General features: G+C 43.4%; 3 protein-coding genes across 4 annotated transcripts; 2 read left to right on the forward strand and 1 right to left on the reverse strand.

Moving 5' to 3' along the window:
* Positions 1-1568: 1568 nt before the first annotated feature.
* Positions 1569-11171, forward strand: cd99 (CD99 molecule). Of its 2 annotated transcripts, XM_028981899.1 has the most exons (13): positions 1575-1799; positions 3138-3179; positions 3314-3364; positions 3675-3716; positions 4967-4990; positions 5102-5134; positions 5249-5299; positions 5825-5899; positions 7669-7701; positions 7825-7851; positions 9959-10069; positions 10161-10214; positions 10451-11171. In XM_028981899.1, the coding sequence occupies exons 1-13, from the start codon at positions 1742-1744 to the stop codon at positions 10477-10479; spliced, it is 630 nt and encodes a 209-aa protein (XP_028837732.1). In that variant the 5' UTR covers positions 1575-1741; the 3' UTR covers positions 10480-11171. The 2 variants fall into 2 exon arrangements, with proteins under 2 accessions (XP_028837733.1, XP_028837732.1); XM_028981900.1 differs by lacking the exons at positions 9959-10069; positions 10161-10214; positions 10451-11171 and adding an exon at positions 8568-9532 and having other exon boundaries at positions 1569-1799.
* A 591-nt stretch (positions 11172-11762) lies between these two features.
* Positions 11763-16325, forward strand: gyg2 (glycogenin 2). The gene is made up of 8 exons (XM_028980567.1): positions 11763-12245; positions 12639-12813; positions 13090-13252; positions 13686-13812; positions 13987-14176; positions 14690-14827; positions 15259-15369; positions 15650-16325. Exons 1-8 carry the CDS (start codon positions 12151-12153, stop codon positions 15773-15775), a joined length of 1125 nt encoding a protein of 374 aa, XP_028836400.1. The 5' UTR covers positions 11763-12150; the 3' UTR covers positions 15776-16325.
* Positions 16326-18474: 2149 nt separating this feature from the next.
* Positions 18475-27568, reverse strand: mxra5a (matrix-remodelling associated 5a). Its single transcript, XM_028981944.1, has 7 exons — positions 27415-27568; positions 27085-27292; positions 26857-26986; positions 26345-26735; positions 22295-26236; positions 21245-22166; positions 18475-20729 (listed from the first exon to the last, which is right to left on the reverse strand). Exons 2-7 carry the CDS (start codon positions 27267-27269, stop codon positions 18821-18823), a joined length of 7479 nt encoding a protein of 2492 aa, XP_028837777.1. The 5' UTR covers positions 27270-27292; positions 27415-27568; the 3' UTR covers positions 18475-18820.
* Positions 27569-27863: the final 295 nt, after the last annotated feature.

Below are 27863 nucleotides of genomic sequence, written 5' to 3' on the forward strand. Positions count from 1 at the left end.
CCTTCTTGCTCATGCTTCAAACTCGGTCACAATGTCTAAAGTGAATTCCAGGTTAACAACACAATCTCTGTGATAAAATTACTCTCCCTTCCCATGTACCATAACTGCATGAGATTTCAACAGCAATGCATTTGGAAACATAAAGGCGCACCATAATCTAAGCCTAGAAACTCAAGGTATGAAAAAAAACAAGCATTGTTAGGTAGGCTTTCATGGATTAACCAGTTTGACACACAAAAAAACACACAAAACACCCCAAACAGAGCATGGCAGAAGAAATGACAACCAACAGCGGGACTTTTCCACCTAGGAAGCATGGACTCTCCTGTGTGGAAACATTTAAAGCCTTGCGCTGCGTGCCATGACGCATGGTCACGATCAGTACAATCAGTGCCCAGAAACCTACAGCATGACATTATCGTCTAACTGGAGTTTAGAAAATATTTTTTTGCGTTTTGAGTGCAACTTGCTGTTTTTTGTTAAGTGGCACTTTTTCTAAAACAAAACGTGGCGTAAAATACACATTTTTACATTAAAACATTGTAAAAGGATTGTGCAGTGTTCAGCAGTAGTGGCAATATTCTCTCACCTTATTGTCCAAGGCTGAGCTCAGAAGCGTAGACAGGTTTAACATTATTTACTTGTTTTTTTTTTTATTGTCACTGCATTTAAGTTAAGGATTTTGGCAGCAGCAAATGAGCTGTGCTCCCTGTGTACAGAGATTTATTTTATTTAATTTACACATTTAATTTTTCTATCTGCCTGAAAAGCTGCAATAAATAGCTTCTAAACCTTATATGGTGTGGTTTACATATGTTAATACAGTTGTATTAACATATGTTAATGTCAAATAATTGTGAAATCGAGATATTTCTATGACAATAATCATATCACTAAAATGTCTAATCGTCTGATTCCTGCTCCTCACAGCCTGCTTGCATTCCAAATTTAGGCTGAAAATGATGGTTCTAACAAATCATTAAGTGAATGGGATTTCAGGAACATGTTGCAGAAATGTAAAATCAGGAGCAGAAGACATACCCTTTATGATGTAGACACAGATGACAGACTGTTATTCAGCCATTGTTTCAAATGGTCTGTAACCAAGGACCGAGGAGTTTTTAGACCAGTTTACACCACAGACATTGAAGCATACATTTCATTTGTCCATTTTACACCGGTGAGTTGGCCTTGTTTATTTCCCTAACCATTTTAAACTAAGTAAATTCCTGGACAGTCCTACAAAAACATGGACGGCTGGCAAACCTCGTTGCATGTGTCTGATGTGTCATATTACACTGCAAATACTGATGTACAAAGTGGTAACTAACAAGGTTTACGTATGCTCCTTGGCATGGTTTTGTAAATCTAGCACATAAATGTTAGCGGACTACAGAGAACTACTAATAATATACACATAGCATACTGAGAATCCTGGACCCTCATTTTTTCCACGCTACTTGTCATCTTCCTCCTCATTGGTCTGTTCAGAGGCCGGTGTGGACGCAACGTTTGTGATTGGTCCGCGCCCCCGTCAGTCGGCTCTGCGGGGCGGGACTTGGTGGAGTCGCTGCGACACACCCATGACTTTCCGTCCCCCTTCGGCGAACATCAGAAGTCCGCGGTGCTGCTTTTCTTTTACTGCTGTTTTGTCTGACAGCAGTTGCTTTTGTTGAAGATATCCGTGCCAACTCGAGCTTTTTTTTAAACGCATTAATATTTTTGCCCTCAAACAGCAGTAATGCGGTCGTATTTTTGGCTTGTCTTTCTGGCGTGTGTTGTTTCAACGAGAGCGCAAGGTATGTCGTACTAACACCAAAACTAGTTCTATTACTAGTTCTTGCCGTTACAAACGACACTAGACGAGCTCGTTACAGAGTTGCTCCGGTTTGGTCTCAGCAGCAGAGAGTTACTCGCCACGAGTCACTTTTTTCCCCGGAGCGTTTTTCGAGTCGTGTTTTCCTCCACAGCGTCGCCGGCCAGTTTAATTCCCCGCGGTACCGCGTTCCGGTGCGGGCCGCCTCTGTTGTCCACCCCCAGCGGGCCTGTTCAGGTGGAGGAAAATAGCTCCCGTTGTTCACAAGTGAGTTCACTTGTTCACAAGTGAGCGAGGACACGTAACGCGGCTCCCTGTTGGCCTTTGTGCGTTAGACTGGCACTCAGCGCACATACTTGACGTCGAACTGTGCCATGTCTGTCTGGCGACTCTGTTTATCTGCATTATTTAGATAGATAATTTGACAGCCTAACAAGAGGCAGAAAGTGAGAAAAGAAGGCGATTGTGTGTGTGACACACACAGACACGCAGGCTTATTCATGTCTGTTTTTGCCATCGGCGTGCATTTGTACTGCCTTGCATTGTATTGCGTGAGTCACCAGGACATCCCATTCAGGAACTCTCTACAGCAGAATCTCACCTTAATTCAGTTTCTGTACTTTTCACTTCCTTTTATTCCCCTATCGCTTCCTACGAAAGTTCTCGTCTGCTAAACTTAGTCTTGTTCCTTTTCACTTTGAGTTGTATCGGATGAATGAGAGCTGCGGTTGAACGGGGGCTGTATCGAATCTAGCCTACAACGCTCAAAGCGCCATCTTTGCGGCCTGCAGACACGCCATGGCATGTTAACAGTGGAGAGGGAGAGCAACTAATGGCACTTGAAAGACCAATGAAAGCTCATTAGGAAGAAATTGATCACACAACTCTCTTCATAGAATCTTTAAGGGAACTATTCATTTAATTCATAAAAGAACAGTCTGTACTTCCCCACAACGTTTGCCTTCAGTTAAGATGTTGCTGCATTTTGTATCGATTCATTGCAGATTAGTATCCATTTTACACAGACCATTTTCAACAGCTCGTGAATTCGATTCTTTAGGATTAATTTACACAGGGTTACTGAAGGACACAGCATTTGACTCCATAATTTCTAGGTAGTATCATCATTATTACCGCACTCTTGAATACATACAAGTGGGGAAAAATTGGTCCAGAATCATTTTTAAACCTACAGATAAATCTGCTTCCGTTGGTTATTTTTAAAAATAATGCACATTAAAGTGTCCCATATTTTTGTGTGCAGTCTTTTGTTTACAGACATATATAGGGAAATTATTATTGCAATTTCCTCCTTGCACAGGCTTTGATCTTGGCGATGCTTTAGAAGACCTGGATGACCCCAGTAAGTTCGTCTTGTTCTTTTCACTCTTGTTTGTCCCTGCATTTTGAAATTATATGTTTGACATATAATACGCATTATATCAATGGTTTTAGATTTTGAGGACATTGTAAAATGCTCTCCATGTTCTTATCTAGAACCAAAAGCAACTACAAAGGCCCCAGAGGTACCAAAGAAATCTGGCACAGGTAAAATTTTCTTGGTATTTACATGACACCCTTATCCAGAAGGCTAATAATTACATTTTTGTTAGTAATAATAATAACAATAATAATAATAATAATAATGTTTGGTAGTATAATAATAATAATGGTTCTCTCATAACAATACCTGACATGAAGCAGGCTGGGAGTTGTTTGATGTCATTTTGTCATATACCTGCAAAGCCTGCCCTTTGATGCATTAGACCTTAATGCAAAATGACTAAATGCACAGTTTTGCTGCATGTCACTATAAGGCTATGGAGCCTATACATTATACTTAAATTGTATGTTTTAGGTGACTTTGACATCCTAGATGCCCTTGGTGATGACGGCAAAGGTAAGTTGCGTGTTTGGATCCACATTAATATCTCCTGTTATGTACAAATCATGCAATTGCACAGAGTGACCACATTATTTTTCCCGAAATGAAGTGTCTTCGGGTGTGTATGTAATGCATGCTGACACAGTTAAGACGTTCAGTGGTTCTTCCAAATAGAAACCCCTCTGGGGAGTGTTATGAGAGCTCATATCATGATGATGTGCAGATATGAAGAATTACATAAGGGTCTAATAGGGCTGCAACTAACGATTATTTTAACAATCGATTAATCTGTCAGATGGTGTTGATGTGGCAGGGATGCAGAGGTAAGAAGCGAAGTGATAGTCATTGTGAAACGCTGCAGCACACAGTGACAGAACAAAATGTGTCCTCTGCTTTTAACCCATCACCATAGTGAGCAGTGTGCAGCCATGAAAGGCACCCAGGGAGCATGGCCAACATGGGATATCTTTCATTGTTAGCCTTCCACAACAGTAATGGGTTTTCTTCCTTGGCAAGGCTCCTTTCTCCAAAGTATGTCAGGACTTTGTTCCTCACTTGGCTGTGGACATCAGTGAGAGTGATATAAATAATTCAAGAATGTCACAGCTTTAACTGGACCATTAACATGCAAATTAATCCACTTTCAAACATCATGCGCTGCCAAATAATTTTGAGACATATACGAAATACGAACTACAGGCACCTCACCTCACCTCCCCAGTCCTCTCCAGCTCGCCATACTGTTTTGTCCTGGGAGGAGAAATTTCCAGACAGACCACGCGTGACGCCTGGACAGGACAGGCGCTGCGGACCATGCGTCACGCACGGTTTGTTTAAGCGCATACCAAAAATGCAGACGTAACGCTTGGTTGTGTTGAGCACGTGCACAGACCAGCCGTTTACTTAACGCAACGCCGTTCAATGCGGCGCGGTAAAATGCAAGCAAATTATGGCGCATATGGCTTTGTATCTTTCAGCAGCCTAGTCTAATGTGTCATTTCACCAAGTACACATTAGGAATATGTTCGCTGTACCGGTTTGGAATAGAAGTACACAAGTTGTGGTTAGCCTTTTAGGTGGCAGTTATGGGCAAAATTTCAAGAGGGACACATTCAGTACGCTGTTGAATCCATTCTGTGACCACTGCTGTCTGTTTTAAAGAATTGGGTTCTGCAGCAAATACAGAATAAAGTGGCCAATGGCTTCAGCACTCTGTAATTAGTGATCTCTGTTTCTGATGTTGCTCTTCTTTGATCCCACTCCAGCTCCTCCAAAAAAACCATCTGGAGGTAAGACACATCTGAAAAATTGCTAAATGTAATCATTTTAATATATATTGCTACGTTATCATTGGAAAAAGGGTGTACAACATATATAAACGTTGATTTTTGTCATTTTAGGTGGACTGGATCTTGAGGATGCTCTTCTCCCAGGTAAATTATGATGTATGGAGAGATTTTAGTTGGCTTGTACACTGAATCATGTCAGTAGCAGTCATGACATACCTGTTGCTCTTGGCATGAATATATATTTCATACTTCTGTTAGGTCCTGAGCCCAAAAAACCTGTGATACCTCCTAAGGTAGACGGTGGAAAAGGTGAGTTTTTGAATTTGCTTATGTAAATTGTAGAAGAAGGACATACTGATAGACATTCCTCCTATTTGGGCTTAAACTTTGCAGACAACCAGTTGTAGTTGATTAGCATAGCATATTCTCTTTTCACTGACTTGATGCGGCATGGAAATACACAGCATTTCTGTTAATTTCACATTTGAATACTTTTAATAACTTAACATAGAAATATGGTGTAATGACTGTACAGCCAATGTAGCATGGAATGACCATGCTACAGCAGGGTGAAAGCCAGAACTAGTTTTTGAAGGGAACAGATTGTACTGTGTATATTAGTAAAGGTTTGCCTGCTCCCATGCAGTTTAGTGTTTGGCCATGTTATATATGCACTATACTCACTACAGTCTAGTCATCCACAGCACATATATTACAAGCATGCAAGTTTAAACTTTATTCATACAGCATCACGCCATGTATCTGTGGTCGCTTTGTGTTAACCACAGACTTAAGCCAACAGTGCAGTGTCATTTTGCTTGCATTACTTTACAGGTGGCAACTTTGATGACAGTGACTTGGATGACGTTGTTAATGGTGACAGCGGCTACAAACCTGAGGGAGGAAAAGGTGAGGGTTTGACCTGATTGTGTGCGTTTTCTCATTATCACATACATGTAATTTTTGGAGATAACTGATTAATTTAGACCTTCACTATCGGAGAGCTGTGAAAGCAAACCTTTTTCTGACATTATTGACTCTAATTCCCACAATCCTTATGTACTGTTTAAAACTGTAAATTCTGTTCTTAATGCTCCACATTCAGCCGACATGGGAAATTCAACTGAATTGTGTGAGAACTTCTTGTCGAGCACCAGAGCCCTCATGTGTCCACCTACCTATGACCCCACCATCTGTGTCACATGCTCAGCTGTCTTCGACCTGTTTGAGCCTGTCAGCTTATCATATCTGGAAGAAATTATTGGTCATATGAAGCCTTCTGGTTCTCCTAGGGACCCTATCCCTCCCCATCTTTTTACTTTTGCACCTTATGTGCTAAACATTATTAATGGCAGTATAACCAATGGGATTATGCCTGTGAGTTTTAAGCATGCTGTGGTTACACCACTCATTAAGAATCCCTTTCTTGACTCTTCTGTAGTTTCAAAATTTAAGCCAATCTCTAAGATCAAAAGTGTGGGAGAAAATAGTTAACAACCAGTTGAAATAATATTTGGATGAACAATATTCTTGAAGTGTTTCAGTCTGGGTTTAAAAGCTGTCATGGCACTGAATCGGCATCATAAGATTCTCCTGTCTTGTTTGAACAACTGGGTGGGCATTCAGGGTGGTGTCCTAGAATGGTTTAGGTCCTACCTAAATGAGAAAAGTTTTTGTGTCCTTATTGGCCCCACTGAGTCTTCTCCAGCGCCTCTCACATGTGGAGTGCCTCAAGGTTTGATTCTTGGACTTCTTCTCTTTTCTTTGTACAAGAAATGCTTATTCTGCAAATTCGTTACTGGAGAAATTAAAGCATGGATGTCACTGAATTTTTTACATTTTAATGAAAGAAAGACTGAGGTCATGTTGTTTGGAGCAAGTGAGAGAGTTAAAATTACTTAGGTTCTTTAAGTCAACACTTGACAAATGCAGCGAATAATTTGGGTGTTAAACTAGACAGCGAATTGACATTTGATGCACAGATCAGCTCAGTGGTCAAAGCCAGCTTTTTTCAATTGAGACAATTGTTGAAGGTCAAACCACTTCTCTCTCGGCATCACTTTGAGATTTTAATCCATGCTTTTATTACAAATCATCTGGACTACTGCAATGCACTTAATGTTGGGCTTAACTAGAGGTCACTTGATCAACTTGCTGCTGCGCGGCTTTTAACTGGTACAACTGCTCTCAGGTCAGCGGAACATTCATTGTCTCTAAGACAAGGAGGACATTTAGGGGTGACCGAGCTTTTTCAGTCGCTGTTCCAAGACTTTGGAACGCAATGCCCTTGAACAAAAACTAAATTTGATTGCAAAGTCAAACTTAAAAGTGCGTGCTCTGCTATTGCTGCTGGCGGGGTGGGTAAATAGTCCCTTTCCATGACATTCGGAATGATGCACTGTGCTGGATGGATGTTGAACTGAAGTAACCTTTCAGCAGAGCCAGTTGGAATGAGGCAGATATGCCACACCCTTTAAAATATCTACAGTGCATTGCATTTTCATAACGGCCATGCTCGATCATGAAGCATAAATCCAATGCAAAGAATTGAAAATTTTAGACCGAGCAATGATCTGATGACCCTGACTGGTGGTAGTTAAGGCCTGAGTCACTGAGTTCCTTGCTGTATGTGGAAAGCGGAAGTGCTGCAAATTTTTCTGGTTTTGTTTTGGCCCTAGGAAAAGCTGGTGGCACCGCCTACGATCACGCTGGTATGTGTGCTGCCACTGTTCAGTTAAAAGATAATGGATGGAAAATATAAAGATTGCAGTTATTGTTATTATAATGTCATACAGCGCTGTATTCCTCATTGTTGTCTTTTCTTTACCCTCCAGGTGGGTCTAGTGAAGGTACATCTCAAGGTAAAAAAAAATGCTGTTTTTATTATCCCTTTGTGCTTTTTAGTATGAATGAAATTCATACTTACGAAAACTTTGCATACATTTGAATGTCGATAGACCTACTTGTGCACATTCTACAGATGCACCTTAAAGCAGTGCTGGGAGAATTTACTTTGTGCCCGGGGAAAGTAACGCCTTCTTGTCATTTAAAGCATTTCCATGCAGGCATCTACAGAAACCTGACCTGGCATGCCATTGTTCAGCGTTAGTTTCCTGCCCTTTTGATATCTGACCTTGTTTTTTTGTGCCCCCCCCCCGCTCCAACAAGATGCTGTTTGATGTAGGCCCAGCTTGTGCAGGCATTTCATGAGGAGGGGCATTTTGTTGTCTTGTGACCCGGTACACGAGTTTAGCCATGGAAACTGAAGCTCTCATGAGTCATCCGTTGGGCCGAAGAACTAGGCGTGCCTGTGAACGACTCCAGCGGTTTACACAGCCGGTCCTAGTTTGCTGTGCTGGCGCAAAAGCGCCTGGCCTTGGTGCATGTCCTTGTGGTCGGAGCATTTCACATTTTGCATTTGTTTCTTAGAGAGCGCCATCTGAACTGTGCAGAGTGGGCACGGCCATTTTGGGTTTCTTTTGTCCGGTTTTATATATTTCACAACATAAAAAAAGACAAGACCCTTGGTAATGTTTGCAGTGTTCTAAATCTCTGCTTCGGTTGCCTGTCGTTGCAGATTTAGCGCTCCCATGGACGCAGATCCTAAAGATGCTAGGTGATAACGTGCCAGAGGGTCTTCACGTTTGGATTGACAACTTTAAGAGTGTATTTGAGCCATTGTTAGAGAGGCTGCTGGAAGTTCTGGACGTAGCTCAGGGAGCTCGTGAGGAATGAAGGAAGATAAAAACTTCTGTTTCCTGTGTGCATCTGTTTTTGGGATTCTTGGGTGCTTTGGTGGCAGTGATTTTTTCAGACGGTTACGTTTTGTTGCTTTTTTGAACATTTACAGTAGAAATCCTAATCCTCTCAGAGTATCATGTCTCTTTGTCATGGGATTTCCCCTCTTTTCTATTCTGAGCTTTCTCCCTGTCTCTGTTGCTAGAATGGCACCAAGACTCAATTTTTTTTTTAAAGTAAATCAGTCACTTTTCTGACATTTTTCAATGCATTTTTTTATTGCATCACTTTCTGTGGATTGCTATTGTTTAACGGAACACACTCCATCTGCAAAGCATGCAGTACAGGTTTGCTATGCAGTGCCTTGTGGCCACTGGAAGTAAAATGCAGTATGCTTTCTAATATTGACTGTTAATATTTTGTCGAGGTAGGCGTATCTCTGCAGCTTGAACTTCCACTCTGTTGCAAAAGTGGCAGCACCAGACATTCGGGAGAGCTCTAGTCACCACACAGTCCTAGCATTGTCTTAATTAAGTACCATTGTTGTTCTTTTGTTGTGTTGTTTCCAGAGTGACAACTTCAGTTTTTTATATTGAATGATTCATGGTTTTAAAAATGTTTTTTTTAATCTTGGTGCTGATGTTCTGTCTCACTACTTATTGTTTAATACGGGTCAAAGACTTTCTCATGTGTGTCTATTGTGGTATTGAGTGTTGGTTCCCATTTGAAGTGTGTGATGGTGGATAAGGTTATTTTTGTGTATACACTGCATTTTATCAGTGTCAAATAAAATCTGGACAGGAACATTTGGCTCAAGTTTGTTTTAATGCCATGGGAATATTGTGTGTGCTCCTTCGGAATGTGAACTGGTCCTGCAGAATTTACTGAGCACGCGAGGGAGGGGTCAGGTCGGCAGGAGTAGCTCGCAGCATTCCCCTGCACTCAGTCATCGACACATGGGTGGGTGTGAATCAGTAAATCAATGCCAAGACCCGGGTACACACTTTCTTTTCAGGTGAGAGTTGTTCACTGAATCTGAGTTTGCTTTGCTTCTAGTGAAATGCAGGCAGCGTTAAACATCCTTAACCTGTTTACACATCACGTTTAACTTTTGCCAGCCATGTTATGGGAGTTATATCTACATTTGGCAGTATTGAAAAATGAACAGAGCAGAAGAGATGTACTTTGCTGCCATCTAGTGACGTTTGCTTGTTTTTTTGTTCACCGCAGGATCTGGTCCAATAGCTGGCATTGTGAGCGCAGTGGGCGTTGCACTTATTGGTGCAGCATCAAGCTACTTTGCTTACCAGAAAAAGAGACTGTGTTTCAAGTTTCAGGGGGGTGAGTGCTGCTTTAATGTCACTCACATGACTGTCATCAGGAAAGTCACTTCTGTTCTTTACATCATTTGTGGGTTTACCTTGGTTCTTAGGTGCTGATCCAGAGAGTGGAAAGGGCCAGCCTGGCACCCGGTCCGACCAACAAGGTGAGATAGTTATTCAAATTATGCGCATATAACTGAACTGGTAGTAGTAACTTTTTATTTGAAGTTAACATGCTCCATGGCTAAAACTCTAATCAACAAGATAGATATTTTAGATATTAATAATGATGGTTACAGAACCATAAAATGAAATGTTTCCTACAAGGCAATAAACATATTTATTTTTACGCAGGTATTTTTTGGTTCTGATGGTAGTAATATTTATTTGTTCTCTACAGTTCTCAGCAACCTTCTCAGGAATGCATAATGCATAATGGTGAGGAGATTCTGGGACATGAAACTGACTGGGGATAAATTATAAAATGCTATAAATGTGTGTGTGTGTGTGTGTTTTTAACTACTTTTGTGTTATGTTGTATGCCTTATAAATCAAGTTGAGTCTGTATGATTTTAGTTAACATTTTCAGTTTACAAATATTGAAATGCACAAGACTTATCTTTCTGTTACATTCATTTTTGGAAAGACAATCTATATTGATATACAATAGGTATTGTATTTTTTGTTGAAAACAGAAAGCTTTCATTTAGTATAACTAGCTTTCTGATGTTGATGATATATATTGTAAATAAAACTGACAGGGACAGTCAGGGTAACGTGGCATGTTAAATTCCACAATGTGGTGCATCGGTAAATTGCAATGCTTTATAGGGTTATAATGCCTTCATATTTCTCATTATCAACATTTTTCCGGCCCATCTTATGATGAAAGATGAATTCTTCAGGCATATATACATACATACATTACAATAAGCCAATTTGTGGACTGTAAGCTGAGCTGTAAATGTGGATCGTGTTGATGAATGAAATGTTTTTTTTTTTTTTTTATGTAATCTTAACTCATAAACAAGCAACTACATTATACACTGCGGATTTTTTATTGTCTGGAGGAAAGAGACATCATTTCCCACTGTTCTTTTCAAATAAATGTGTAGACAATTCTGACGTCTCCTCATTTTAATTCCATGTCAGCCATGTTTATGAGTTATACTCTTGCTTTTAAAGAGAAATTGACCACTGAGGAGGGTTTCCAAGCTTTTACTATCGTTTGTGTGTTTGTGTGTGGTTGAATGACCTGTGACACATGGCCACTATCTCAAATACCCAGCGGTTGCTTTACTTTGGCCCCATTGTACGGGAGATATGTGAACCTGTCAGAGGTTGAAAAGAGGCAGCGCATGCGCAGCACAGCACAGCACAGCACAGCACAGCACAGCACAGCAGGGCTTTCATTAATGACGGCAAAAGTACCGTGAACGCTTCTGACCGAAGAATCCCGTCTTATCCAGAGGTCAGGCAGCAGATTCTGCACAGGATCATGCTCCTAAAAATGGCAGGTGAGCAACAGTGTCTACTGTGATAATGGTGACCACAATCAATATTGTCCGTTCTGTCCTTGAGACTGAGTAGTTTGCACCCCGTCTTTTAACTGCATTTAATTAGATGCAGATGGGAAGAGAAGTACTTAATTAAACGTAACATTTCAGATGATCGTTGCCTCAGCTTTTGGATCAGATATGTAGATAATTAGAGAGATAGAAAGTGAAGGAAATTTCCAGAATAATATCTGATTATAATACAGTTGGTAAAAAAGACAAGTAACATACAATGAAATGGTTTTCTGAAAAGAAAGATGCCATGAAAAAGAAAGGAAGGACTTTCCAGTCCTTTCATTTGGCAGACATTTAAGGTCAAATTTGTCAACTGTGACGCAAGCAGTCCGCATTTGACAAATGTAAACCAACCTCTAGGATTTGTTACTATTATTAGCGCGTCTGTGATCTGTAGTGCTCCTGGCGTTACTTCTGCTGCGTTCAGCGTATAGGAACTGTCTCTTCTACCAGCCAAATCCTCCCACTTTCATTTCTCTCAGCAGCTGACCAAGCCTTTGTCACGCTGGCCACCACAGAGGACTACTGCATGGGGGCTCTCGTTATGGGGAAGAGCTTACGGCGCCACGGGACCACCAGAAAAATAGTGGTACTTATTTCCTCAAGTGTGTCTCCTGAGGCACGGTAAGAAGTCTCTATCAAAACCAAGGGGGATGAAGTTGCTTTAGCAGTTCTAGGTCAAGGGTGGTGGTTGCCTGTTGGTCATCAACCCCAGATGTAAACCGAAGCCCACCTTTACACAATCTCTGTTCCCCTGAGCAAATACACGTGCTGTACAGGAAAATGCAAACTCATTGGAACTTAAAGGCGTGTAGAGCAACTGAATTCCCTTCATAAAGTTCCAGGGTCATGACTGGCAAGTCAGAATCTTATTTAGCCATTCAAACACAGGAAGGACATTAGACTGTAATGAACCTCACCTTCTGCTGTGGTGGAAATTGAATTTTTCAGACCTCAGGCTCTGCGAGTAAGACACTGTTGGACCAGGCTGGTGAAATATTTCTTTCCTCTTCGCAGGCATTCCCTGGAGAGGGTGTTTGATGAAGTTGTGCAGGTAGACGTGATGGACAGCATGGATCGAACGCACTTGTCCTGGCTGGGCCGACCTGAGCTGGGCGTCACTTTGACAAAATTGCAGTGCTGGATGCTCATTAAGTATAAGAAGTGTGTGTTTCTGGATGCAGATACGCTTGTAAGTGCATAGAGTTAAAAAAGAAAGTTCAAATATTATACATTTAGTATATTTAATGATAATTGTTTATATTACCACTTCCTTTGTACATGAGATATAAAGTTATTTATTCCCCGGCAAAAGCCCAAATGCTACATTTTTGAAAAAGTTAGACCCTTGCTTGGCCTAATATAAAATGCAGTGTGTACGTAATAAGGTGCATGTGCGTGTATGGACATTGTGTTGCACACATTTGAATCCAAAGCTAAAGGAATTGGCCACTTGTTCGATTTGCAGGTCTTGCAAAATGTGGATGACCTGTTTGAGCGTGAGGAGCTCTCTGCAGCTCCAGATGCCGGCTGGCCAGACTGTTTCAACTCAGGGGTGTTCGTGTTCCGACCGTCCCTGCACACGCACAGCAGGCTGCTGGCCCACGCAGCACACTATGGCTGCTTTGATGGTATGATTCTGGGAAAAATTCCTTCTGCCAGGATCTTACAATGATCATTTTTTTCCAGATGCAAAACATCAAATTAAATTCTTAACCAGTTGGAACATAGCACCATGCATAACGGCCCTTTATTTTCCCGTCATTAAATGGTGAAAACGCAGCAACTGCATGGAAAAAAGGAAGCTGTCGGTGGGTTCTAGGAGTCTAGGAGGGGACATCAGAAGGAAATCTGATAGGTGTCACCTTGTCTCATCCTCCAGCGTCTTGACTCCTTCACCTCAGATCCTTCCCCTTTTCATTTCCTCCTTATTGTGTGGCTTGTGGTATTTCCTGGAAATTGTCTCTTTATTTATTCAGAGGCAGAGACAGGGAGACAAAATTGATGGCGTACAAATACGAGGGCCTTCGGTTGTGACTGACCCTGCTTGGATTTTTTTGGCAGGTGGTGACCAGGGACTTTTAAACTCTTTCTTTAAAGACTGGGCTGTAAAAGACATCAGTAAACACCTTCCCTTTGTTTACAACCTCAGTTCTAGTGCCATCTATACATATCTACCTGCGTTCCAGACGTGAGTACAGAGCAAGCATGGCTTTCATGGCAGCTTTGACAATCAGTTGTGACAATCAGAGATTTGAACTGAAAGATGTGTGTTTGCAGAGTTAATTTGTGCAGTTTAATCCAACTAACCGAATGTCAGACGCTCTGTTTGATTGTAACATAACACATATTTCTCTGCACTCAGATTTGGCCACCAAGCAAAGATTGTCCACTTTCTGGGTGCGGTCAAGCCCTGGCATCTTCGCTACGACCAGAGTAATAAGGACTCATATCTGGATCAGTTTTTGAACATGTGGTGGGCAGAGTACCGTTCTCAGATGCCACCGATTTCAGGAGAAGTGGACGGAAATCAGGACTCAGGGGACATGCTGCATGTAAGTATGAAGCCTAGCAGACATCTGAATGCCCAGATGAGATGGGTGAGGTCTTGGCTGGAGTGTATAAGCTGCAGATATTGGTGTATAAAAAGTTTATATCCATTTCCACATCCCCAATGCCATCAGACTTCTTATGAGGAGTATGACCAACGGACATCACCTAACTCATATTCTCATTCTTTCACATTATGCTATTTTGCACTTCATTCTGTGGTCCAGCTCACCCCAAACCATCTCGATTGGGTTCAGGTCCTATGACTGTGGAGGTCAGGTCTCCACTTTTTGTTAAGTACATAACCCCACATGTGTTCATTCATAGTTTTGATGGCTTCAGTGAGAATCTACCAATGTAAATGGTCATGAAAATAAAGAAAACACATTGAATGAAAAGGTGTGTCCAAACACAGAATAAACTTAATTGTATACTCTGATTGGAGTATACAATCAAGTTTACACATATATGTACACTTATCCACTCTGTTGATTCATTTCACAAATATTAACTCTCAGCCATCACCAGTACCAGCCAGTCCCACACCTCTTCAAATACAAGCCAGAGGAACAGAGGTCCTGCCACCAGAGGTCCGGACTCCCCGGCCACTACATCCACCTCCACCTCCACCACCAATAGATTTAACCATTCATGTGGTGAGTGCTGCAGCATCCAATAACCCGGTGAAACCACGGCTTGGTTTTAATTTACTTATTGTGTTTCATATGTGTTGGTTCAAATGGCGGCTATGTTTCCAGTTACTACAGTTGGAGAATGATGACTGTGCTGAATTAAATTTTCCTAAACTACTGCAGATTTGAACATCTCTGAATAAGGATTCAGATGTTTGGCTCATTTAAAAAAACTCTTATTAGTATGCATACACAAACCAGGATTCAGTGACACCGTTGTTCAAGAAAATGTGGTGGCCAAGAGTTTATACATCAAGTACAGGACAGCAATTTGCCTCTACTGAATACATTTGAATTTTAATTTTTCGCCTTTGCAGTGCAGCAATTGATTTGTGTTGCAGAACTCTGCAGCACCTTTTTGTTTTAGTTCTCATTGTTTTTTGTGGCTATTCCAGCCTACACAACCTGAGGCCACATTTGCTGTAGGGGAAGTGAAGGACTGCTGGACTCCTGCATCCGAGCTGGAGGATGGCAGCATGAGCTCCGCGGGAGCTTGTGCCGACCCTGTATGCCTAAAACAGCACTGCACACGAACCTTCTTTAACTTGCAGTTTTAAAACGTTAAAAAAATAGAAATACATCAAAATCTTTGTAATTCAGACAGTGTTTTAAATTAATTTTCTGATTCCAATTTTTTGTAATAGTCTGTTCAATTAGTCAGAAAACATGACAATGCTGCCCTCTGCTGGCTATGGTACTTTAGTCAAATTTGTGATTTTTTTATTTTATTTGAGAAGTATAATAAAACAACATTTTATTTATATGTTTGTTTTCACTTTATCACAGATAAACACTGAGACAGCAGAAGAGAGTCTGCACCATCGGAGGATGTGGGAAAAAGGACACGTAGATTACATGGGGAAAGACTCTTTTGAGAACATAAAAAAAAAACTAGACATATTCCTGGACTAATGTGCAAATTGGCATAATTTAAAACTGTTGCCTTAATATGTCTAAATGTATGTCATTTCCAAATCTGCCTTTTGTGCAGACGCACACGAAAGGTTTACAGTATGTTGACATGATGGTTCCAGCAAACCAGTAAAAACAGGAAAGACTGTCGAACTGTTCACTTACTTTGTGAATGTATGGTTTTAAATGATTTTATTTGTTTTTCTGTTTATTTGAGATCCATCTAAAAAAGAAAAGGTATCATCACTCATATGCTATGTACTCTTTAGATTAGTGCTTTTGTTAGTTTTTTAAACTGCAAGCAGCAGAAATGCCTCCTGGTCATTTTGTTTCTTAAGCATGGAGGTGAGCCAGGTGACCTCAGAAGGTCAGTGGAAAATGAGACAAGTCTAACCTTCAGTCTGAGAGACTCTCCAAACCACCGGAGCTCACAGGTTGCATTGCTGCCACCAGTTTATTGTAATAGGGACATCATCTAAATGCTGTAAATTCTCTGCTGCCAGAAAAACTTGTTTTTCAACCCAAGTGTAATAAACACTTCCATAAGTTCTATGCTGAGCCAAATTTAAGATAAATAGTCAATTTGCAGTTCTAACGTGTTTCCCTGTGAGACTTTGCTCACTGATATTAGACCAAGGAACTCCTTCTAACTGATGTTATTCTGTGTGACAGTTTCACGTTTAAGTGAAGAATATGTTACAAACATTGTTTAACTATGTACGAGTAATTAACCTTGAAATGAACAATATGCACTGCTTTTACAAAATTTGCCTAGCCTATATAAACCAGAAACTACATGCTAATGCTGTATGTACATTTATCCAAAACCCTAAACCTGTCACAAGCCCAAGTTCCTCTTCTACGTTTTCCTTCAATTCACCAGCGCAGCCACCTGGAAGAGTTTCATCATGCCGCCGCATGTGGTTTTTATTTTTATTTTCAATCCAAAGCCCATTTATTTTGAAGTGCTTGATAAAAACTACAGAGACATTATCAGCCCTCGCAGATCGACCACAGGCTGAGAGATCCCAGCAGGATGCTGCAGGAGGGAGACGCTCTGCAATGCCTCAGTAATATCACTTTAATTAGAAACGGCTTGTTTGGTTTGAGCAATTATCAAAGTCATGGAATCTTTTCTACTTAGAGGACACACACATCAGTCACACACAGGACACAGTCATACACAAGGTTCAGAGCATCCAAATTCTAGATCCTTTAAAGGGACTTATTACGTCTGAGAGAGGATGGTTAATCCCCAGCTTTCATCGCTTCACAACACATGGGTTCAATAGCCAAACTCTCAACCTCGTCTTCCACGACCCCATTCAGTTTAGAAGAGTGAAAGAAACCCAGCTAGACCAAATGCACAACATGCTTCAAACTTGGGTGTTTTCCTTGGGTCTATTGTTTTACTTGAATTAAAAACAGATCCCAGCAGCTTCTTCTTTATACTGAAGCTGTGATATTGATGTGCGTCTCTTTGCTTGGTCTGTATTGGACACATCTGTGCACTTCTCTTTGTGTCATTTGATTTGGATGTCTTAGGCTTTGAATGTTTAACTTGCTGTGAAAGAAAGTATGGAAACATTTAAGGACTCCACTTTCCCTTGCAGAAATAACACTAGGTGTAATCCACAGGCGCCTTTAAATCAGTGCAAATCCATAACCTGTCCTACTTTTATCACCACAAAAAAAGTAATAGGTAAATGCAACGCCAGTTCTCGTGAGAAAGGTCTGCAAGCCCTGTTCCTGAACATCTTCTTTCAATTTCCTGTTGCTGAAGGAGGTGAATGAGAGACAATTTAAGTCCAGACCCCTAATAATCAGACTGTTAGTCTAAAGTAATGAAGGGTAAATACAATCCACCAGGGACCACCTCGTCTTCAAGCTGGTATGATGCTAAAAGCAGGTGAGTCCAACATGTGCGTTTGTTCTGTGGTCCACATTTGACCAGAGTCTGGGTCCTAAAAGAGCCCTAAGCACCTCTACTTAGAGTAAAATAACACACACCTCCAAAAGCCAGATGGGATGCACAGTCCATGTTAAAGGGCATAAATCTTCAAGATGCATTTAATATCTGAAGGGTATTTACATTCCGGGCTTCAATTACCGAGCTCTCTTCACAGTGGCCCACAAGCCCCAGAGGGATTTGTGCGTTTCACACAGACTTTAGGTCTGATGATTTTCATCAGGTGACTGGAAACTCCTGCAGACTCCATCTGCACATTGTATGGAGAGTGAGGCGGCCTGTGCTGATTACCTCTAACCTCAGGTTAACTACACTGGAACAGATTACGTCACGGAACACTGCTGGCATGCCACAATTCCTCAGGCCCATTTCTAAAGGGACTTCCAGATATCCAGACTCCTTGTGTCGCAACGACTCACAGACTGAAAGCGGGACTTCCTGATTTTTATGGTTTACAAAGCGTGAAAAGTTTTCATTAGCAACTTCTCTAAGTATATAATTTAACATAGTTTGAAATTGGGACAAAATGCTGGATCTGAAAATGCAGGGCCTCACGGACAGTAACTACACATTGGAAGTAATTTACAATATATGCGTACTGTGTAAATACATAAATGAAACAAACTACCTGTTTGACTGTGTCATTTATTTATTTCAGATTTTTGTTATGTTCAGCAAAATGTTTCTTCTGACTCAGCAATAAAAAAAAAAAAAAAACATTTCTGCCCAGTCCAGTTCCTTTAAAAGGGTCTCTAAGATGCTTGTTAAATACAAACACAAGTAAAAACTGGTCTGTTTCAGTTTGGTCACGTTTACGCTATAAAACTTTACTCAAAAAAATAAAATTTAGACTACATCCCTGATGATCCCAGTTCATATTTAATACAGTGAACAAATATAGTGTTTGGCTGCTAAGCAAACACACGTATATACAACTCTTGTCTATACATTTGACAACAACTGTCATTGTCAAAACAAAAAGATCCTCAAAAGCATCCAATGATTATGTTATTTACATGTATCCTGTATAACTGTGTTAAGATAGCATTTGACTCAGTAGATAATGAGTAGGGTCCTCAGATGATGTGAAGGAATGTGCGCTTGAAGTCCACCCCGACCACATTTCGGGCAGTGCATTTGTAGAAACCAGCATCTCTTGCTGAGGGGTTCTGGATGATGAGAGAGCCCTTAGGGTGGATATACTTGTTGCCAAAGAGCCAAGGCTGGGGTCTGACCACGAGCCGAGTCCTGTCTGGCATCTCCCATGCCACCTCTGCCGGTGGAATGCCCATAGTCACACAGTTCAGCTGGATGGCCGCCCCACGCTTGGCATAAGTGTTGGGACCAGGCCCATTAGTGATGCGAGGTGGATATGCTACAACAGTGACTGGTACTGTGATCAAGGCGCTGCCATACTCATTCGTGGCCTGGCAGATGTATGAACCCCTGTCATAAACTGAAGCTTGCTGGATACTGAGCGTACCGTTTGGCAGGACAGCATAGCGGCCCACGCGCTGGGGGCGGTTGAGCACCACTCCGCTCGGCAGGGTCCACATGAGACGAGCCGGATCACCACTGGACATGCAGTGCAGGTAGAGGTTCTCCCCGTTGATTACACTTAATGGGGTATTGTAAAAATTTCTTATCTCTGGTTTTCTCCCTGGATTCAGGGTCACCGACCTCTCAGTTAGCCCTACTACATTTTGCCCTAAACAACGATAAGTCCCTGCTTCAGACAGCGACGGGTTGCTGATCAACAGCGCACCATCCCCTCTGTGGAAAAATTTAGATAGTCGAGCTCCAGTCATAAGTGCAGAGCCATTGGGAAGGATCCAGGTGACTTGTGGTGGAGGAGAACCTTTGAAGGAGCAGTTGAGGACAATAGCACTGCCCACAGTCAATGGGATGCTGTCTGTTTTAGGCTCCCTGAGCTGGGGCTTCTCGGCGGCCTCTAGAACCTCCAACTGTACAGCAAGCCTGGCCTCCCCACCCTCATTGCGGGCAATGCAGGTCAGATGGGCTGAGTCGCTTTTTTTCAGGGATTTGATCTCCAGAGAGCCATTGCGGTGAACTGTTATTCTGCTGCCATAGTAAGGTGCCGGGAGCACCACATTTTGAGGCAGAACCCATGTCACACGGGGAACTGGAATGCCTGAGGCATTGCAGTCTACAAGCTTCCGTTGATCCTTCATTCCAATTACTCTGATAGTGTTTGCTACACCCGTAAAACCACTGATGGCAGGAGGGGAAACTAGAATCTCCACTCTGGTGACCTTACGATCCTGGCCGGCACTGTTTCTGGCTAAACAGGTGTAATTTCCTCCATCAAATCGCTGCGCTTTCTGGATGACCAGTGTGCCATCGTTATGCAACTGGTACTTGTCTGACGTGGAGGATATAGCACGATTACTTGGGGAGAACCAAAGAATGACGGGAGTCGGGTCACCTTTAGCACTACACTTCAGAGAAACTGACTCACCGTACAGTACTTGGACCACCCCATATGTCCTGTTCCGGATAACTGGCATATGTGCCACCACCTTAACATGCACTTTCATTTCGTCCTTTCCAATCTGGTTCTCGGCATAGCAAGTGTAGTCTCCTTCCTCATGCATCCCAATGTCATTTAAGTAGAGGGTGCCATTGTCAAATACTACATATCGTCGAGAACGTCTGCTGCTACTGCCGGTGTGGGTCATAACACTATTTATCATGGTTCCATCAGGCAGGGCCCATTGAATTTGGGGATAAGGTAACCCCGAAGACACACAGTCAATCTTAAGGCTGCTACCATGCATTATGTTTTGATCTGCCAGGGTCTTTTGTTCAATCTTTGCTGGTTTGGCTAGAATATTGACCCTGAGTGGTACATAGTCATCACCTATTTTATTTCGGGCAATGCACAGGTAGTCGCCTTCGTCCTTTTCTGTCAGAGTGTGAACAACGAGTGTTCCATTGGTAAACACCTTAAATCTTGGATCAAAGCTGGAAATGAAAAACATAGGAAAAGAACATAAGTTCCAGGTATCTACAACACATAAAGATAAATAATCAAGAAACACAAATCAAGTTTATTGGAAATAAATGCCAAATTTATGGCATGATTCTTTTTTACACCCTAATCCAGACTTAGAATCAACAGTTTCAGGGACAGTCCCCATGGATCAACTCAGGGTTACGTGTCTTCCCCAGGGAAACAATGGTAGTAAGTGGGGTTTGAACCTGTGTCTTTTCATAGGTGAATGAGTTACCTACTATGCTACTACCACCCCTATTATGTCGACACTATTATCCAAATTGTGTAGTCATTAACTAAAGATTGTAAAATTAATATTATTCCCTACTGTTTTAACAGCTTATGACACTATTAAGTTGATAAACTGAATTATCACAGATTTTTGTGAAACCCACATTGATCTGAGACTGTAGTTTATTTAGTTTCCATATGTCGAACCTTTAACCCTGTGTCTTACATATGTAAAAATGTAAAATCTTTGTACCTGTAGTGTGCATCAACAAGCTTCTTGGATGGTGTTCTCCAAATAATCCTGGGCTGGGGATCTCCAGAGGCAATGCAGTCCAGGCGCAGATGACCTCCATAGCTCACAGTTGTTTTCTTGGGTGAGGATGTGCTGATTTTAGCTCTTCTTGATGAGATGGTCTTAACAACAGTCAAGACAATAGTTCTCCAGGACATTCCCACTGCATTGCTGGCAGTGCACTCATATTTGCCACTGTCTGCAGGTCCGGTGTCTTGCATATGCAGAGTCCCATTGGGAAAGACAAACATGTTGCGTCCATTCATGTACTGAGAGGCCCGGAGGCTCATGCCATCAGGGACGGTCCAGCGGACGGTGGGTGGGGGGATTCCATGGGCGGAGCAGTGTAAGTAAGCAGATGTACCCTCTGGGAGAGACATGTTCTCATATCGAGCCTGCTTAATAGTTGGTGAAGCAGTGGCAACACGAAGGTTCACAGTAACAGTGTCTGCTCCAGCGGCATTGCTGGCGATGCATTTGTAAATCCCTCTGTCTAAAAAGTTAGCAAGGCTGATCCGCAGAGTGCCATTTGCATAGAGTGCCACCCGCTGCTCAGTGACACTGCTCGGCAGAGCACCCGTGTGAACAATTGCTCTATTTGGAAGCACCCAAGTGATCCTTGGTGTAGGTTCCCCCTGGGATTGGCAGTCAAGATTGATACTTTTGCCCATGTGGACAGTGGCATCAAGGTATCGTGGACTAAGGACTTTGGGGTGCTGAGAAAGAACAATAAGGGTGACCAGTGCCTTCTCCACACCATACTGGTTTTGAACACTGCAGAGGTACTGGCCACGGTCTGTGGGTTGGGTGTTGTGAATGACCAGAGAGCCATTTGAGTGGACCTCAAATCTTTGAATCCTTGTGTTCTGAGCCACACTTGCTCCTGAAAAAAAGATACAATAAAATTTTATACAGAGGAAAATATATGAACAAGTCATAGTGTCAACTGAAACAGTTGAAAGTAAATTTCTCTATAAAACACTTTTTCACATTTTTTTTTTTCTACAGTACCTGTAGAAACTTTAGTCCAGGAAAGGAAGGGCGTGGGTTCCCCGGTAAACATACACGGCAAATAGGCATCTGTTTCAGCAGGCACAGTGATGGTAGTGATGTTAGTTGAGATAATTTTTGGCCTTCCTCTCAAAGCTGGACCTGCTGGCCACGTTATCTCCAGTGGTGCTTCTGGTTTAGGTTGTGTAGGGATGGTGGGGGGAGAAACTGTGGCATGTTGAACAGATGGGATTTCTAAAAGAGTCCATTTAGGTTTAGTTTCCCCGGGTCTTCTTTCACTGGCAGGTTTTGTTTGTTCAGATGCCCTGTTGATGTTGTCATCTGACCGATGGGACTTTCTTTGTTCTGAATGAATTTCAGGAATTAGATTTGTGCCATCTTGTGTGCCATCCCAATTTTGAGTGTCTAGGTAAGTAAAATTCACCTTGACATTAGGATGACCTTTGGGCTGAGATGTAGTACTAATGGCTCCAGATAAGGGCGCTGTTGCTACAGAAGCTACCGCTGTAGGCTGTGGTGTCACTGGATAAGAGACTCCTTTACTTTCCTCTGACAGTTCAGGTTTCAGGGGAGCGGAGAATCTTTCTAGCTCAGAATAATTTCCTGGTGAGGCTGTGCTAGGATTACTTTCAGAAACATTACTTTTGGAAGGTTCCAGAAAGATTCTAGGTGATGTGAGGAATTTTCTAACTTGACTCCTGTGATGAGACTTCCCATGAATTTTTGCGTCATTTGAACCACTGGGAATTTGTGAGTTGTGGCCTGTAGCAACGTCAGGATGGGTTCTAGGGTCAGATGAGGAGAATGACTGCTGTTGGGACTTGTTCATGGCCTCCTCAGTAGGTCGCATTTCCAACTCTATTATTTGTTTCTGGTCAGCTGCTATGGTGAGATTTGCACCCGATACGACTTTCTCATTTGAGTAAGACATTTCAGTGGACTTGTTGGAGCTTGTCTTTAACCTGAAGCCTCCTGTTTCAGCCTCCCTTTGTGTCTCTTCGTTGGGTTTAACAGCCACGGGGCGGAAGCTTGTAAACCTCTGCTCGCTGGTTGTCTTATGAGAGCTGTCTGGTGAAGTGGAAAATACCTTCCTGCCCCTCTCCGTCCAAGTCAGAGTGGTGCCTGCTGGCGCTGGTGCTGTTGTGGTGCCTTTTGAATTATTAGGTGGCTGGGCATTGATTAATCGAGTGTCATTTTTTTCGAAGACAGAGGACGTGGGCGAAGGGGCTGCCCTGCTGTTATACAAAGAGACTGTGTTCTCCTGGTGACTCATTCTGTCTGATGATGTCACTTTTGTGTCAGTAAGTGGAACACTGTTATCCACCTTGGCTGATGTGCCATTGGCCTGAGTGAGCAGGTCTATTTCAGGCAAAGGGTTTGCCTTGGCCCTGTTGACAGACATGGAAATGAATGTTGGTGTGTCAGCTGTAGATGATTTGGAGCCCTTATGCTTGTTCTTCACTCGGTTGGGCCTTTTCCTTTTGTCCCCTAGCCTCTTTCTTGAGGGTTTTGTACGAGAGGGCTTGTCGAGGAAGGATTTGGTTTGCTTTCCCCTTCTCCCTCCTGAACCGGGTTTGATTGCTGGGACATCAGTGCTCATCTCCACAGAGGAATGGGAAAGTTCTGACTGGCTCTGCTGCTCCTGAGTCGTTGCCTTTTGTTTGTCTTGCGTTGCCAGTACAGTCATTGCTGCTGTTGTCTCAGGATGCGCATCAGCATATTTATCTTGTGTGTATGGTTTGGACCGAGGCTCTGCAGTTGTTAAAAAATGGCTGAGGTCAGCTATTCCATTCTGAGACTCACTCCAGGCCTCCAAGCTCTTCAATGTATTGCTCTCATTATGATCCACAGCACTCTGGATGGCTACAGTACTACCATTTGCTGTGTGACTCTGGCTTTCCTGTAAAGTGAAGCCATATGAGGGAACACTTTCTTTGCTCTCACTCTGAAGCTCGGATCCTGGGAAGCCGCGACTGGAAGTCTGTGGAGCTTCTGTTGACTGTGGGATGTATGCAATGTATGTTATTGCTTCTGTGTCTGCATCAGTCTCTGGAGCAGATATTTGATAGGTCACATGTGTCTGATCTTTGGAATAAAAGGCCTTTATGTCTAGAAAGCTTGTTGTGGGCAGGGCAGAAGTAGGGGGGATGGTGACTGTTGATGACACGTCTGTCTGTGGAAGATACTCATCTGGGGTTGATCCTTCTGAGCTATCAGATGTCCTTGTCATCTTTGTGGTGACTGTGTCAGCCTCACGTGGCTGCTCTGTTGGGGCTGGAACTTCAGTGAGCATTGTGGGTTTTGTTCTGTCACGGACCTTTGCCAGAATATTAGCCCAGCGTTCTGGATCTATTTGGATGTTTGACATGCCACCTCTTCTCTTGGTCTGGGTTGTAGTGTTATGTTTTCCATCAGAGCCAAGCTGGACTGGTTTTCTTTGAATAACTGGACGCCTCCGAAAAGGATGTCCCCGCTGTATGCCAACATGTGGGCCTCTCCTTCGATTCATGCCATCTACCTGCCTTAGGTTCACCTTCTGCTGTACCTCCTCCACCCCAGATGACTCCCCCTCTTCCTCTTGGGGGGCTTTTATTTTGGTGGAGATACCTGCTGCTGGCTGGGGCCTGCTGGGAAATTGCCGGAGAGGCCGCCCTCCTGGCGGCCTTGAGAGGGTCACTTTGGTGGCAAGAGAGTCCACACCATACTGACTGACAGCAACACATTTATAATATCCGTTATCTGAAATCTGTCCGTGGGGAATTGTCAGAGTGCCGCTTGCAGACACAAGAGCCCCAGAGGAGTTGGCTCTAAAGCTCACCACATGGCTGTCTGGCAGAATCCAGTGCAGCTCGGCATCGGGTGATCCAGAAGCAGCACAAGGTAGATTCACTGGATGAGCTACAAGGCCACTCAAGGGGTCAGTAACTCCCTCTCCTCCTGCTGGCGGACTCGACGATTCCTCCACCGAAAGACGAAAAGGGAGGACACTCACATCACCGTCCAGTCGTGCAATACAGTAGTATATCCCAGAGTCCGAGTGCTCCACAGACCTAATAGCCAGCACCCCAGAGCTGGATACAGACACCCTGTTATCTGGGCTGCTGTACGGTGCTTCCACCTTCGAGCCATCTGGAAACCGCCAGCTGAGAGATGGGTCCCCTGAGCTTTGCACATTACACTCCATCTGAGCTGGGCTGCCGACCACAGACACAAACACGGTCCTGGTGGTGTTTTTAAGCTCGACCAAAACCCACCCCCTGCTCTGGCTTCTGACGACTTCAGTGTCCAACATTTCAGACACCTTGGAGCTGAAAATCAGCTTGACATTCTTTCCTGTGGACTCAGGCCGGTTCAGCTGCAAGTCTACAGTTGACTGCATGAGCCAGTCAAGACTGGCACGGACGTTAGCTTTCACTCCAGTGTAGTAGAGGGCGTCCCGCTCCACGTCCTGCTGATACCTGTAGCTGATGGCAGGATCTTTGCTCAGCATGATCTCCCTTTTCAGATGGGCAGGCGTATCACTGTAATACGCAATCAGCCTCCAAAGCCTCTCATAGTCTCCTCTGTCAATGGGGCACTCCAGGTCAACAAGGAAACTGATATTGGTCGCAATCTGGAACGTGCTGATGATTTCCCAACCAACCTTGGTAGACCCACTGCGATCTTTGACGATGCACTCCAGATCCACTTTGTTTCCATGCTCATCTGTCAAGCCCAGAGAGATGTTTCCCAGAGCTGAGTGAAAGTCCTCGTCTGATAAAACCTCGCTCTCCTGCACGTCCTCTAGTGATGTTGCTCTATGGGCAGAGCTGATCACCGGGCTGGAGCAGGAAAGGTTCTCCAAATCGAGAACGGCCTTCCTCTTCCGATGGTTTGGAGAGAAACACATGGGACACAGCTGACCACCTTCATAAGCTTTATCTTTCTTACATTTCAGGACGCCTGGAACAAGAAATACACAAACTTCAAATGGAACATTTACGAACAGACATCAAGCCACAGGAGACATTTTGAAGGTTTACTATGAATATAACTAGTGCTCATAATAACCTGGAAACTGTCTGTTCCATTCTTTGAACCACTTCATCCTGCAGTCACAAGTCCAAGGGTTTCCGTGGAGAAACAGGTTCTCCAGGTGTGGCATGCCTTCCAGCATCTTCCGGGGCAGTGTGTTGAGTCCATTCTCTGACAAATACAGGTGTCTGAGGGTGGAGATATGAAAGTTGCCCAGCATAGAGAAGGTGGCGAAAGTAAGAGGATGGAGCTGCTGCAGCTGGTTGCCTTCCAGGTGTATCAGGCGCAGGTTGGTCATGCCCTGGAAGGTGTCTGGGTGAATGAACTCCAGCCGGTTGTGGTCCAGGTGCAGCCTGGCAAGACCCAAGAGCCCGTACAGGGAATGTCTACTGATCACCCTCAGTTTGTTGTAGCTCAGTTTCAGCATCTGAAAGAAATGGTGGACATATTTCAGCACCACTGAAGCTAAGAAGCTGATATTAATGTTTTGCTAAATATAGACTTATTGATGAATTACACCTTATAAAAAAATAGTATTTCAGTACTACCTGGAGAGATTTCAGGTCTTTAAAGGCTCCATTGGGTATGTTGTGGATGTCATTTCCATGCATCATGAGAAGCTCTAGTTTCCGTAAGCCAGCAAAAGATCTGTCAGTGATCCTGCCAATGCTGTTAAACCTGAAGTGGGAAACCCACAGTATACATGATCGTGGCTTTAAAAAACGTTTTTTCTTGTCGTACGTGACCTCATCATCAGTACGAGGAGAGCGTCGTACCCGAGGTTCATGCGCTCCACCTGTCCGGGTATCCCGGCGGGGACGCTCGGCAGGGACCGGAACGTGCAGTGCACCTCCGCGGGCTGGTGACAGGCGCACGGCCGCGGGCAGCAGGATCCGGGCCGGAGAAGCAGCGCGGCCGTGAGGAGCAGCAGCGCCGCCACTCGGCCGGGCAGGCGGGCCATGTTCGAACCCCGACAGCGGCTCACTGCGGTAGTAGCAGCTCCCATTCATTTAACCGGCAAATTATTATTATCAGTGCAGTGCAAACGAATGTGAATGCGAAGCCACCACAGGACAGTGTCGTTGGGAGAAATGCACAAATCTTACCATGCAGCCGGTAAACGAGTCCAGTCGAGGCGCGTCACAAAGTGTCATAATTCCGACCTCCAACGAAAAAAATGAATAACGATGCAATAATCAGTGGCGCGTGATGTGGCAGCTCAGACTTTTTTTTTCGGGAATTATCTGCTGTACGCGGTTATTCCGGCCGCACGATAAAAAAAAAAAAAGTTTTTCATGAAAAAAATGTGACGCGCGAAATCCGCGCTGCGCGGGTCCTGGTGAGCCTCCGTGGGACTGGAAGTTGGAGCGGGATGCGTCTCGGGATACGTCGCGCCGGGAAGCGGAGGCTGACGTGAAGGGCGGGGCGCTCCGTGGCACCCCATCATAACGTCCCGTGCTCATCAGTAATCACACCACCCATTTACAGATCTATTACAGAGTACTGTAACACTGTAAAAAAAAATTAACCCCAAAGACTCAAAACTATCAAACAA

Source organism: Denticeps clupeoides, chromosome 5 (assembly GCF_900700375.1).
Source record: "Denticeps clupeoides chromosome 5, fDenClu1.1, whole genome shotgun sequence".
Taxonomy (NCBI): domain Eukaryota; kingdom Metazoa; phylum Chordata; class Actinopteri; order Clupeiformes; family Denticipitidae; genus Denticeps; species Denticeps clupeoides.